General features: G+C 42.4%; 1 protein-coding gene across 6 annotated transcripts in view; it reads left to right on the top strand.

Moving 5' to 3' along the window:
* Positions 1–14,101, top strand: part of ARB2A (ARB2 cotranscriptional regulator A) — a 363,023-nt gene that overhangs the window by 54,193 nt on the left and 294,729 nt on the right. For all 6 annotated transcript variants that reach the window (XM_077817192.1, XM_077817193.1, XM_077817189.1 and 3 more), the window contains one exon: positions 6,847–6,912. In XM_077817192.1, coding sequence (XP_077673318.1) covers positions 6,847–6,912 — 66 coding nt within the window. The remainder of the gene's footprint in view (positions 1–6,846; positions 6,913–14,101) is intronic.

The raw sequence follows: 14,101 nt of genomic DNA, 5'->3' as shown, positions 1-14,101 counted from the left end.
TGCGGATGGTCAATGTAAACACTGTCTCGTGGCCTGCCAGTGGATTACCCTGACGGACCACAGGTTTCCCACCACTGCTCTAGAGTCTGGTCATGAATAAAATTATTTAAAGGAAAATTATGACTGACGGACTGAGTTCTCCACCCTGCAAATATGTATTTTGAATGCTTGATTTAAAAATAAAACTAATGTTCTGACAAGGTCCCTTTCAGTCCCAAACATAACCCTACACATCCTTGGAAACAGAAGTCTTCTGTCCACTGAATGCGTATAACAGCCAATACTCCTCATCCTTGACATGGAGTGATGATGGATTATTTTTGTAATGTAAACACTTTTCCACAAGGAACATGACAAAGGCCAACTTATTTCATGTAGACCTATGAATAGTCATCAATTGGTAATGATTTCCAATGCTGACCCGTGCCCATTGTTTGAACAAATGGTATAGAGGTGAAAGGCTCTGTATCCTGTTTCCACTTCCCTCATTTAGCCCCATATAGTACCTATGTTTTATATTTTTAGCAGTGGATTTTCTTTAACAAAACATTGGCGTGTTCCCAAGGCTGGGCAGGCCTTTTAATTTATGTATTTACTTTTTGCCTATTTTTTTTCTTTCATATGCACTGGACTTTTGGACTTTCTGGTGGGTAGACTTGCTGAGGTTGGTTTTGAAAATGGGAATATACCTGAGAACAGAATTCAGAATGTACTGGATGTAAGTCAAAGAATGCAAGGGGATGTGCTATTAAGGCTCAGTGCTCTTCATTGCATGGCATGGATTTTTGACATGGTATATGTACTGTAACAGCTTCTCTGGAGTAGCATGTAGGTGTTCTAAAACAAGTCATTCAGGTGTGATGTATCTTGCTCATCTGTATCATGGAAGAGTTCACCAGCAGATCAGTTATATTTTTCTTTGGGTATGTGATAATTCATTTACTTTAATTATTTAAAAAATTAGGATTTCGGGGTTTTTTATTTTAAGATGAGCCATTTTCAGAGCGCTCTTTCTACTTTGTGGGCACACTTTTGGCTGCCATTTTTTTTTCAGATTGTTTTATTATTTAATGCTTAGTGTACCTTCAAACCTTAGTGTACCTTCACTATATTGTGGAGTCTAATTTGTATTTTTCTGCTCTCCTAATTTACATTGTGGCTCCAATACTTAAGGACATGTCTAAACATGTTAATAGTTCTGTTGACTTCAGTGGGACTACTCATATGCTTAAATACCTCTCTGATTTGGCCCTTAGTCATAGAATCATAGAATATCAGGGTTGGAAGGGACCTCAGGAGGTCATCTAGTCCAACCCCCTGCTCAAAGCAGGACCAATCCCCAGTTAAATCATCCCAGCCAGGGCTTTCTCAAGCCTGACCTTAAAAACTTCTAAGGAAGGAGATTCTACCACCTCTCTAGGTAACGCATTCCAGTGTTTCACCACCCTCCTAGTGAAAAAGTTTTTCCTAATATCCAACCTAAACCTCCCCCACTGCAACTTGAGACCATTACTCCTTGTCCTGTCCTCTTCTACCACTGAGAATAGTCTAGAACCATCCTCTCTGGAACCACCTCTCAGGTAGTTGAAAGCAGCTATCAAATCCCCCCTCATTCTTCTCTTCTGCAGACTAAACAATCCCAGTTCCTTCAGCCTCTCCTCATAAGTCATGTGTTCCAGACCCCTAATCATTTTTGTTGCCCTTCACTGGACTCTCTCCAGTTTCTCCACATCCTTCTTATAGTGTGGGGCCCAAAACTGGACACAGTACTCCAGATGAGGTCTCACCAATGTCGAATGGAGGGGGATGATAATGTCCCTCGATCTGCTTACTATGCCCGTACTTATACATCCCAAAATGCCATTGGCCTTCTTGGCAACAAGGGCACACTGTTGACTCATATCCAGCTTCTCGTCCACGTCACCCCTAGGTCCTTTTCCGCAGAACTGCTGCCTAGCCATTCGGTCCCTAGTCTGTAGCGGTGCATTGGGTTCTTGCGTCCTAAGTGCAGGACCCTGCACTTATCCTTATTGAACCTCATCAGATTTCTTTTGGCCCAATCCTCCAATTTGTCTAGGTCCCTCTGTATCCTATCCCTGCCCTCCAGCGTATCTACCACTCCTCCTAGTTTAGTATCATCCGCAAATTAGCTGAGAGTGCAATCCACACCATCCTCCAGATCACTTATGAAGATATTGAACAAAACCGGCCCCAGGACCGACCACTGGGGCACTCCACTTGACACCGGCTGCCAACTAGACATGGAGCCATTGATCACTACCCGTTGAGCCCGACAATCTACCCAACTTTCTACCCACCTTATAGTGCATTCATCCAGCCCATACTTCTTTAACTTGCTGACAAGAATACTGTGGGAGACCGTGTCAAAAGCTTTGCTAAAGTCAAGAAACAATACATCCACTGCTTTCCCTTCATCCACAGAAGCAGTAATCTCATCATAGAAGGCGATTAGATTAGTCAGGCATGACCTTCCCTTGGTGAATCCATGCTGACTGTTCCTGATCACTTTCCTCTCATGTAAGTGCTTCAGGATTGATTCTTTGAGGACCTGCTCCATGATTTTTCCGGGGACTGAGGTGAGGCTGACTGGCCTGTAGTTCCCAGGATCCTCCTTCCTTTTTTTAAAGATTGGCACTACATTAGCCTTTTTCCAGTCATCTGGGACTTCCCCTGTTCTCCACGAGTTTTCAGAGATAATGGCCAATGGATCTGCAATCACAGCCACCAATTCCTTTAGCACTCTTGGATGCAACTTGTCCAGCCCCATGGACTTGTGCACGTCCAGCTTTTCTAAATAGTCCCTAACCACCTCTATCTCCACAGAGGGCTGGCCATCTACTCCCCATGCTGTGATGCCCAGCGCAGCAGTCTGGGAGCTGACCTTGTTCGTGAAGACAGAGGCAAAAAAAGCATTGAGTACATTAGCTTTTTCCACATCCTCTGTCACTAGGTTGCCTCCCTCATTCAGTAAGGGACTCACACTTTCCTTGGCTTTCTTCTTGTTGCCAACATACCTGAAGAAACCCTTCTTGTTACTCTTGACATCTCTTGCTAGCTGCAGCTCCAGGTGCGATTTGGCCATGTTCAGATATTTATCTTTTGTTCACTTGGTTCCAGTACGATGGGCTGAAAAGTTTTCATTAAACATGCTTTTAATAGAAGCTTTTTAATGTTTTAAATAAATTGAAAACACTCTTTTAGAAAACACATCCATGTAACTGTCTTAAAAGAACATTATGGATGCAAAATCAAGATCTCGGCAATTAGTGTATGCCAAAATTAGTTACATTTCCCCATGCTGCCTTAATCTGGCCCTCTTATGCCTATGAAACATTATACCTGGCCCAGCATTACATAGGAAATCTGGCAAAATCAGGAATAGAATTCAGCTTTTTGGAGTCCCAGTCTAGCACCTTACCCACAAGAGAATGTCTGTCTCACTCACTGTCCATCCTAATGAGTAGGGGTAATATACCATAAATAGTATATGATCATGTCATTAATATATTTACACGAGTCTGAATTAAGGTCTCATAAATGGGGCTTTCTTAATTCTGGAATTCCTGTCTTTTGAGTGGTACGCTACTTTGCATTCTTAACATCTTTTAATATAAAGGTTTAACCATTAACTTTTTTTTTGTAATTTGGCAGGTGCCCAGTGCAGTTAATTGTTTAAGAGGGGGGTTCAGTTCCTTGATAAACCAGAAATGGAAGTGGATTAGAAGGCCTTTACTAAAGGAAAGTGGGAAATAGGGTTGGTATTGCTCATGTCTAATGCAATGGGAAGACAATCTCCTCCCTGCCTTAACCCTCAGATGAGCGGAAGATGGCAGCGTCTCTGCAGTGGTCCTGGAACAGTTAATGGAGTGGGGGGTTGATAGCCCTCCACCAGGTGGGATGATTACAAAGGATGGATGATCTGCACTGGATAAGTTATTGTTGGATAGTTCCCTGATGTGTTCCTTAACAAAGTTGTGGCCTAGTTAACCACATCCCAGGTGTCTTGTCTTTCCTGGTACAAGGAGTTGTGACCTTTAAAGTCTAATTGAGACTATTTAAAATCTAACATTATTAATCACAGACTTTTTTTTCATCTTTTTACCTTCAAGGAAGAAAAGAATAAAATAATTAAATATTTTTTAAATCTCGTCAATTTTATATTGCACAATTACATGCTACCTGAAATTACAAGAAGTCAAAAAATGCCAAGTTAAAGTTCCAGCTACTGTATAATGTTAGATCAGCAGCATTATAGGTACTTTCAGCCATATTCTCCACTGAATATGGAGTGTATGCTGATTTCCTGACAAAAAACCTGCAAAGCCAGCAAATCTGCTCATTGTAATATTCCTCCTAAATAATTATTAGGGAATTATTAGGTTGCCTAGCATCTCCTAAAGTATCCTCTACCCTTCCTACCCCCTGTGGTAGCATGAGGTGGGTGTCACTGCTTATCAGTGATCTCTAGTTGCTAAAATGATCCCGAGGACCTGTTGGAAGCTGGCACAGTTTAGAGTAGACATTAGTCGGCTCTCATCCATGTTGGGACACCTGCCCAGTGCTGAGCAGACCAAGGATCAGAGTACTACCCTCCCCTCTGGTCTTTCATCAGATAGTCTGGCCCATGATATATTTGATTACTGTTTTTTCTGGTTAAACATATACATTCCTTTAAATGTTTTTTGTTATCTATACAGTTGGTTTATGTTAACGTTCCTGTCTTTTTAGGATTTGTGTTGTTATATTACAAAAGTCCTAAAGGCCCCAATCACAATCAGAGCCTCATTGTGCTGGGCTCTCCAGAAACACATAATAAGAGATAGTTCCTGTCCTGAAGCGCTGATGGTCTAAACAGATAAGACGGACAAACAAGAATAGATAAAAACTAATAGCCAAAGAAAAAAGATTTTTTTCCATATATTATCTAATATATATGTTTTCTTTTCTTCGCAGCAGTTTTTTAAAATGTCCTTTGAGCTTTTTTGATACATTATTTAGTTCTTATAGCCATTGGAGGTTGATACAAGATTTAGTGTGAAAAATAAAATCCCTATGTTTGAGGTCATATCATCATTGTATTCATTTTAACGTCTGTATGCCATCAGCACCTGAGACTGTAGGAACTTAAATGCTTTGCTGTTGGCATAATACTGAAGTTGATTTCAGTGAACCATAAACAGTTTGGCCCTGGAGGTAAAATTACACTGTATGCATGTTCTTAACATACTGCTTTGGGGATAAACATGTCTTAAATCAACTCCTTGCTTAAAGCTAAGTTCCCTCTCCAAATGCAGTTTCCCTGTAGATGGTAATGTTTAGTGAGACTGATTTTCTTTAAAACCGTAAAGCTTTTTGAGTGTTTTTCTATCAATAAATATATTTGAGCAGGGTAGCAAAAAATCCATGTAATCCTAGTAAAGACTTTTTTACGGCATTTTTGTTTTTTTTTTTAATTAGCTTTCATCAATACATTTAATTCATTGACATTCGTTTTAAATGTTTGTGTGCTACATCTGCTCACATGTATGTAATGAAAACTTTCAGACTTTACTAAAACTTTATTTGGTAATTGCGCATTTGGAAAATTAAAATTGAAATTTATTATGCCCTGGCTCCTGCCTGCTCAGTTCATTGTGTGTTGTTAAGATGCCATCACTTGGGAACTTTGTTACAACTATGTTTCTGTTGTGTTTTAATATGCTTTGGATTAGGATGGCTGTAATTGTGGCCTTGAGGGGTTGTACTAAGGAACACCAGGTGGGTTTGCACCCAGATATTTTTAGGTTAATGTTTTGGGACTTATCCTTTATTTTAACTGCAGAATTTAAGTGTAGTTCCCTGAGTCTTAAAGGGGGAGGTGAGCCCCATTTGAGCCTATTGAGAACCTTTCCCCCCCATACACGTTTTAATTTGCCATTTTTCTCTGATTCTTTAGCCAATGAAATACATGCACTTATTTCAGAACCATTTTTACAGTCCCATATGTACAAAAGCATTTTAGTTTGTCCCCAAATTTAACTCAAAAACTGATAATAGTCAGAAAGTTCTCCATTTCCCTATTTATGAAGGTGAAAAATAGTTTTCCCTAGATATTAGGCAAGCTTTTGAAGGTAGAACATGTTTTGTTAAATTTGGGGTAGCAAGGAAAAGACTCTTAATATTTAGGGTGACTAGGTGGATTTTTTTGCGGGGGGCGGTAGATATTTGAAATTATTCCCTTTGTTTCATGCCTAAAATTTCAGCTTTATTTCTACTTCGAGAATGCAGACCCACACACACCCTCACCTCCCATGCTGGAGTGTGGTTCAGTTCTCTTCTATTTAGAACATCTTTGACCTGTCCCTCCCCTGCTCAGTGAATAGAAATGGAAGGCGACTTGTGCTCAGGATGACTAAAGGATTTCCTCTCCATGTATCTCATGAACTGAACCTGCAGGGGAGAGGGTTTCAGGAACCCTACTCATGGAAAAATTCTTTTTAAGTATTTCTTTGCAAAAGAGAGCCTTTCTTGTACCCCTGAGTATATATTAATTGGTCATAATCCTTAGTTTTGAGCTACATAATTATTCACACAGCAGCAGGTGGTAGAGTCACAGGTATAGTTAGGATTTCTTTGTACTGAAAAGTAGCACATTCTGAGGGGAAGGGAGGACCCATTTTCATGAAGATGTATATTCTGTAATTTGTTGTTTAGGGAAGAACACAGAGAGCAGATAAACGCTCTGTTTAAAAGAGAAGCAGTTTCACTAGCCCACTTTTGTTAAGGCTTTTATGAATGGGTGAACAATTTCCACAAGTGCTTTAACTTCTGTTTTCTTTTTTGCAGATTATTACTAAATATGTCTATGAACTACTGGAAAAGGAATGCCACTTGAAAAAAGTAACTCTCCCAGTAAGTTGATTTTTTTTCAAAGATGATGATGATTTCTTGGCGCTACAAAATGCATGAATAAAGAGACAGTCTCTCCCCTGAGGAGTTTGGAATCTAGATGTCCGATGCAGATACGACAAACTGTGCTGAGGGCCCAGTCAAGGTGTTGACTTGACCACTCTATACACATGCAGCATGCTTATATATATATATATATATATATATATATATATATATATATATTAAAAAAAAAACAAAAAACCTACGCCATTTTGAAAACTGTTTATGGTTCCCCTGAGACCTGTGCAGTTGGACTCAGAGAACTAAAGGCAGGGAAACAATGGTCGATTCTCTGTAACCTGAAGTCTTCAAATCAAGATTTGAGGATGTAGGTAACTCAGCCAGAGATTATGGGCCTATTATAGGAGTGGGTGGGTGAGGTTCTGTAGCTTGTGCAGGAGATCAGACTAGATCATCACGATGGTCCTTTCTGGCCTTAAAAGCCTATGAGTCTATGACTTTACAGGCAGAGGAATGGAAAAAAATAGTCCCAATAAAATGTTTTAAAACTCTTTTAAAGACCCTCGTATAATAGCTTTTTTAGTAATGTGTGTATGCAATACATAAGTGTTTAATCACCTTTTGGGAGTAATGCAGCCATCCACAAATTAAAAGATGTATAGCTGTACATACACTCCCTACCACAATGTATTTTTACATTATAGGGGAATAGAGTAGTGACCCTAACACCTTCCATTATAAAGGGTTCTTGTGATCTTTGCTTTGAGAAGTTTTCATACATTCCCATTGTTTGCAGCAGGCCCTTGATATTCGGTATGGGGAATCCTTTTGGACTACAGAAGTGACTCTCTTTGTCCCATGAGACTCCCTTTGGATTTGGGTGAAATATAAAATATTTGTTAAAAATTACCATTACCTTCTCTCACTTACTGCTTCAGGAAATTGTTGGTAGCCTGCCAAAATCACTGAACATTCAAAGGCTAGGACTTGCTGCTGACACAGCAGCAGGAGCAGAAGACGCTATACTGGGAGCACCACACAGCTGTCAGAGTTGGGGAGAGAGCTGGACTGGGCTTCCTGCACCATGCAAATTCCAGATGCAGCACTTGGAACAAATAGTCCCTTTACTCATGCCCACCTCGGGGCACCACATTGAATAGGTGCTCCCCCTACTTCCAGGCAGAGAGGGAGGTGCGCTAGACTCCCCACAACCACCTTCTGGCCCAGCACTGGTGTTCTATATATACCCCACTTACTCTTGGAGAATCTGACTCTAGTAGTCTCCCCAACTCCCAGACAAGGAAGCGGGGAGGGTTGAGAGAGTGGCCAGACTTCCCGCAACCATCCCCAGACTCAGCATGTGGCACCAGCAGCCAGTCCATCCTGTGGGGGCAACACATGGAGCAGGAGCTCCTCCAGTACTGCGGAAGGAGGGGAGAGAGAGCCAGACTGGGCAGGGCTCACCCCATGACCATTATTGAACCAAAAGCATGCCTTGCAATTACAATTACTATTATAGTAAAATGACAGAAATACAGAAAAAGAAAGTGACCAGTTATCTTCTGGAGTGTATCCCTGTCATCGTGGATTGCTCTTACAGTGCTCCAACTGCCCCTTACACTTTACGTAATTTTATAAGTCCAAATTACATATTTATTTGTTCTCTTCCAATCACCATTAAGTATTATATGCCTTGTGCAACTCATACAATACGTATGTGTAGGCTTCAGTTGGCATGACTTTTGCTATCTATGCCATCTTCAAATTGTTTTTCTCTTTGCTAATTGGTTTATTACCACTGATTATGCACTAACCAGACATAATTGACCAGGTCATGTCGACCCTTTGTTCTGCATAGGAGCTTTTGGGGACTTTCCTGTGGTAGTTATTTTTTTTTTTTTTTTACTTGCCTTTTCCTTAATTGTGTACTGGCAGCACATTTTGTGTGTCTCTTGTCCTTCAATTTAAGCACAGTGGTCAAGATATCCTCTTTGTCCTTTGCAGCAGTTATAAACAAACTTACTGAATAACAAGGTCATTAAGGCAACATTACACTCATGTCAAGCAAACTAGGCCAAAACCAGCACAAATATAACCTTTCTTTCCAAACTTATGTATCAGACACGACATTATAACATTTTTTAATGCCAGATTATGTTGTTAGTTCTGGACCTCTAGAAGGAGCAGTCCACTAGAAGCTGAATGTTCACGGTTCAAGTCCTGATAATACACGACGGTGGGTTGACAGTATGGTCCATATTAGAGTTTTTTTTCCTTTTTCTTTTTTAATTAAAAAAAACAAACAACCCTAAGAAATTGCACATAAATAACTTACATACAAAGAATATTACATTTACATTGCAAAGTCAAGGTCTCCAAAATTAGGAAACTCCAAATTTACAATTGCCTGTGGAATCTCAATTCAGTTCCCTCAAGTGTCTGCATTATGATAAAATCTACAATTGCAGAAGAACATGCAATTTTTCTATAGGACTTCTGCCTCGTTTAGTGAACAGGATGGACACACAAGAGGGCAGAGTTAAAGTTACACTGGCAATCATAGATCTGATGTTGCTTAACTTTTGATTACTTGATTTTCCAAGCTAAATAACATTCTTTTAACATTATTTTTAAAATATGTAAAATACAAGTGTATAGTGAAAAACTGTATTAGTGCAATTCTAAGACTGCTCTGCTAACTTAATAAAAAGTCAGGACATGAAGAAAAGTTAAGTTTCCAGCCACACCTTAGACAGCTATGTCTATGTTGTACATCCTGTATGTTATATGGAATGCATTCTCTACCTTATTTTCAAAAAGCCAGTTTAGCAAATATGTGATGACAATAGTTGCATGTGTAAATAAGTAGTACAATTACACATATTTTTGTATACCTGACTTTTTGAAAATCAAATCTTTTTTTTGGGGGGGGGGAAGGTATTTCTAACTGTATGTATGTATTTGCTTATTATTTATGGTTAACATCTGTGGGCCAACCAAGAATGGGGCCCATTGTGCTAGACCGAGTATAAACACACAATAAGACAGTCCCTGCCCTGAAGAGCATACAGTAGCTAACCAGAGAAGGCAGACAAAGGGTAAGGGGAAAAGATATAACATACAAACTGAGTGAACAATGCAATGTCTGAAAACCATTGTTTTAGTTCTGCTTTTTCTTTGTCATTTAAATTATTTCAAAGGGATTATGTCAGTAGATGAGCTAGATGGGAAGACAAAAGATGGGAGTAGGGTTGGAAATCACGAGAGGGGGCATGGGAGGGTTTAAAGCAGGGGCGGGGCAAACTTTTTGGCCTGAGGGCCACATTGGGTTTCCAAAATTGTATGGAGGGCCAGTTAGGGGAGGCTGTGTCTCCCCCAAACAGCCAGGCGTGGCCTGGCCCCCGCCTCCTATGCAACCCCCCCAGCTTCTCGCTCCCTGAGGCCCCCCACAGGACTCCTGCCCCATCTACCACCCCTGGACCCCTCACCCCTGTCTGTCCCCGCCCCACCCCTATTCCTGACTGCCCCCCCCCCCGGGACCCCTGCCCCATCCAACCCTCCTGTTCCCTGCTGTCTGACCGCCCCAACCTCTGACCACACCCCCAAACTCCCCTGCCCTCTATCCAACCTCCCTGCTCCCTTACCGCGCTGCCAGGAGCACCGGTGGCTGGTGGCACTACAGCCGCGCAGCCCAGAGCACCGGGTCAGGCTGCGGCTCTGCAACGTTGTGCCGGCGGTACGGCGCGCTGAGGCTGCGGGGGAGGGGGAACGTCAGGGGAGGGGTGGGGACTAGCCTCCCAGGCCAGGAGCTCAGGGGCCAGGCAGGAGGGTCCCGCGGGCCGTAGTTTGCCCACCTCTGGTTTAGAGCAACAGCTATCAGCCGAGTGAAAACTGCAGAAAGCAGAGATTAGCATGATCACTGTCTTTCAGTCCCTGCTTGAACAGCTTTCTGTAGCTCCTATGTTGGGTTCGGTCTCTGGGTGGGGTTCCTCCCTGTAGGGTCTTTCCTATAGGCCATATAGCTGAGGGAATGATATAGCTAAGGGAATGGGGGATGTTGCATGGGTACTAGTACCTTAGGAGGGCTGATGGTGTTTGTGGAAGAATGTTTAAACTTCTCTAACATACTTTAGGACTGTGTTACTTTTTTTTTTCTCAGTAGGATTTCAATAGTGTGTAGAAAATCCATGTGTTGGAAGTTCAGGGTGGCTGCACTTGAAGTTCTCTCATCTTTATTTTTGTTGTCAAATAGCAGTTTTGTCTGTTACTCATTCTTTACATTTTTGGATTACATCTTCAGCAGCAGTATTTTATTCAGATGTAGAATCAATAGCAGAAAGCAAAACAAAAAAACATTTCCTCTTCAAGTGATTACACATGTCCATTCCACTTCGGGGGGGGTGCGCGCACCTAGTGCACCAGAGTTGGAGACTTTTTTTTCCTTTAGCGTTACCCTTTGAGGCTCTGCGTGCACCTTCTGCTGCCTTATGCTGCTGTATGATAAAAAGGGTGGAGTGGCCCCAGACACTCTCAGTTCCTTACTACTGCCTGTGATGGATAATTGGAGCATGTCAGCTTGCTGCTTCAAGTTTTCTTCCCTTACAGAGATTTTGTTTTTTCTTCTGTAAATAGTTGATGCTGTTTGTTAGCATAATTAGTTACTTAGGTTAGTATATGCTTCATTTGTTGGTTTTCTTCACTATTTTCATGGAGTGTCAGTTCCCTCTTGTTACGGAGTGCTGACATCTGGTATAGGTGTATACCTCAGTCTCTGGGATTTAAACCTTGTGCCAGCTGCAAAAAATGTATGCCTTCTTCCACCTGCCTAAAGTGCCTCAGCGAAGGTCACGTTAAGGACCACTGACAAATTTGCAGAAACTAAGCACTGGATGAAGAAAGGCAGGTGAGACTGTGCCATATTATGGAGGCTGCCCTGCATTTGCCTTGTGAGCCTTCCCACTTGGAGTGTGCACTGAGTGTTTTGGCATCAGTACAGAGTACGCAACTGGATACTGTTGCTGAGGCAGGACCTCTGGTGCCAAGGAATAAGCACAAGAGGTTAAATTTGTCCAAGGAGCTGAGACTTAGTTCTGCTAGATGGTCATGGTCCCTGGTGCCGTCCACCAATAAGCACTTCGGAGGACAGGGGACAGTGTCCTCTGGCATGGGATGCTCTCTGGTACTGGCCTCTTTTCACTAGGGGTCATGGACCTCAGCACTGGCTGAGACTGACCCTTGCCATGGTACTGACTATTGCTGTGCAGCAACATCAGCAACAGGAAAGTCTCTCGGTACTGGTTCTGCCAGTGGGATGTGCAGGAGCACAAGACTTTGCCTTTTGGTGCTGATGGTATAGGAGACAGCTCACCCGGTACTGGCGCATCTTCAGGCCCTGGTTACGGACTTAATTCAGGCTTCTGATCAGCACTCAGGACTGTGTGAGGATAAAACATCAGGGCCTCTGGCATTTTCTCCACAGGTGCAGTCGAGGGTAAACCTACCCTGGGTATCCCTGGTACTGACATCTCCAGAATGCCATCCCTGGACCTTGTCATCTCCTTGTACCGCACCACCATGATCATCTGACTTCTGGTCCTCCTTGGAGGGTGGGTAGGCTTTTTTGTCCTTCACTCTGAAGACAGATGACATCACTCTCTTACTCCATCACTGTGAGAGTTTTATTGCTGCTACCCACTGGAACTACAGAGACATTTCAGAGAAATGGAACCTTGGAGTTCTCATGGCTGGGGTACTGTGCTGTACCAATGACCCTATTGGAACCAATGGGGCATGTGTCCCTCATGCAGATCCTCTCCAACTCCTCAGCCTTTTCAGTGTCCTGCTAGACAACATGTTATCCTCCTGGACTTCCTTAGGATAGTTGTCATTGATACTGAGCAAAACCTGCAAGATCCACTCTGTATGCTGCATTAGGATCAGCCTTAGCCTCCTTTGCATTTGTCCTCATCCTTACCAGATGAAACTGCAGCTTCTCAGGATATCTCACCAGTCCAAGATGACTACAAGGCTTACCCACACCTTTTAAAGAGAGTAGCTACCCATCTTGATATCCCTGCTGAGATGAACCAGGAGAGTTCTTGTCGAGACTCATGGAAATGCTGGGTTCAGCAGGGCCTTTTAGAGTGGTTCTCCCTATCAATGAGGCTATGTAGAGCCTACAAAATCTTTGTGGCAAACACCACCCTTCCTTCCTCTGACATCCAAAAGAACCAAGAAAAGGTACCTCAGGTACCTTCTCAAGGCTACAAACATTTTTATACCCATACCTTGCCAGGTTCTTTGGTTGTTTTGGACGTAAATGAAAAAGCATATCAGGGTCATCTGTTTTCACCTCAAACAACAAGGATGCAAATAAATTAAACTGGTGAAAATGTATTCTACATCAGGTCTACAATTGTGCACTGGTAACTAACAAGCATTACTGACAAGATATGACTTCTCCTTTTGAGATAATATGCTGAAGTTCTCAGAAAAGTTGCCAGAGGAGGCCAGACAGGAATTCCAGGCTCTGTTAGAGCAAGCTGGTAGCTCCCACCTTTCTACAAATGTCCTTTGACAGGGCAGATTCAGCTAGAGCCATGGCATCTACAATATCTGTGCACAGATATTCGTGGCTTCAGTCTTCGGGTCTACTGCAAGAGGTCTAGCAGATGATCCAGAATCTTCCCTTTTGGGGGTCTCATGCTGTTCTCCCAGAAGACAGATGAGATGTTCCAGTCTCAAAGATTGAAGGCCCGCTTTGAAATAGTTGGGAATTTACACTCCTTTCCCTAAAAAGGAAGCAATTCTACTCTGTCTCTGCAGACCTTTTTTCCACTGAGACAGCCTGACCAGTCTAGGAAAATCATAGGAGAAGACCATCTCTTCCTCACTTTTCTTCTTCAGCTGGTTTCTCTAGACAGTCAGACAATCCCAAGCAGTCTGTTTGCCTGCCTTGTTAAGTACAGAGTGCCAGATCCAGTTGTTCCAATTTCTCCTTTCCCTATTTTTCCAACAGATTTTCCCACTTTCTATCTTCTTGGTCCCCTATTATCACAAGTCGATGAATCCTAAGTACTGTGGAACAGGGATAGTCCCTGCAGTTTATTTCCATTCCTCCTTCCCCTTCCCCACTGTGCCCCATCCTTTTTCAGGGACCCTTCTTACAAGGCTGTCCTCCTTCAGGAGG

Source organism: Eretmochelys imbricata, chromosome 5 (genome assembly GCF_965152235.1).
Source record: "Eretmochelys imbricata isolate rEreImb1 chromosome 5, rEreImb1.hap1, whole genome shotgun sequence".
In the NCBI taxonomy this organism is placed as follows: domain Eukaryota; kingdom Metazoa; phylum Chordata; order Testudines; family Cheloniidae; genus Eretmochelys; species Eretmochelys imbricata.
The sequence above is the reverse complement of the archived record's forward strand: the minus strand, read 5'-3'. Positions and strand labels throughout refer to the sequence as shown.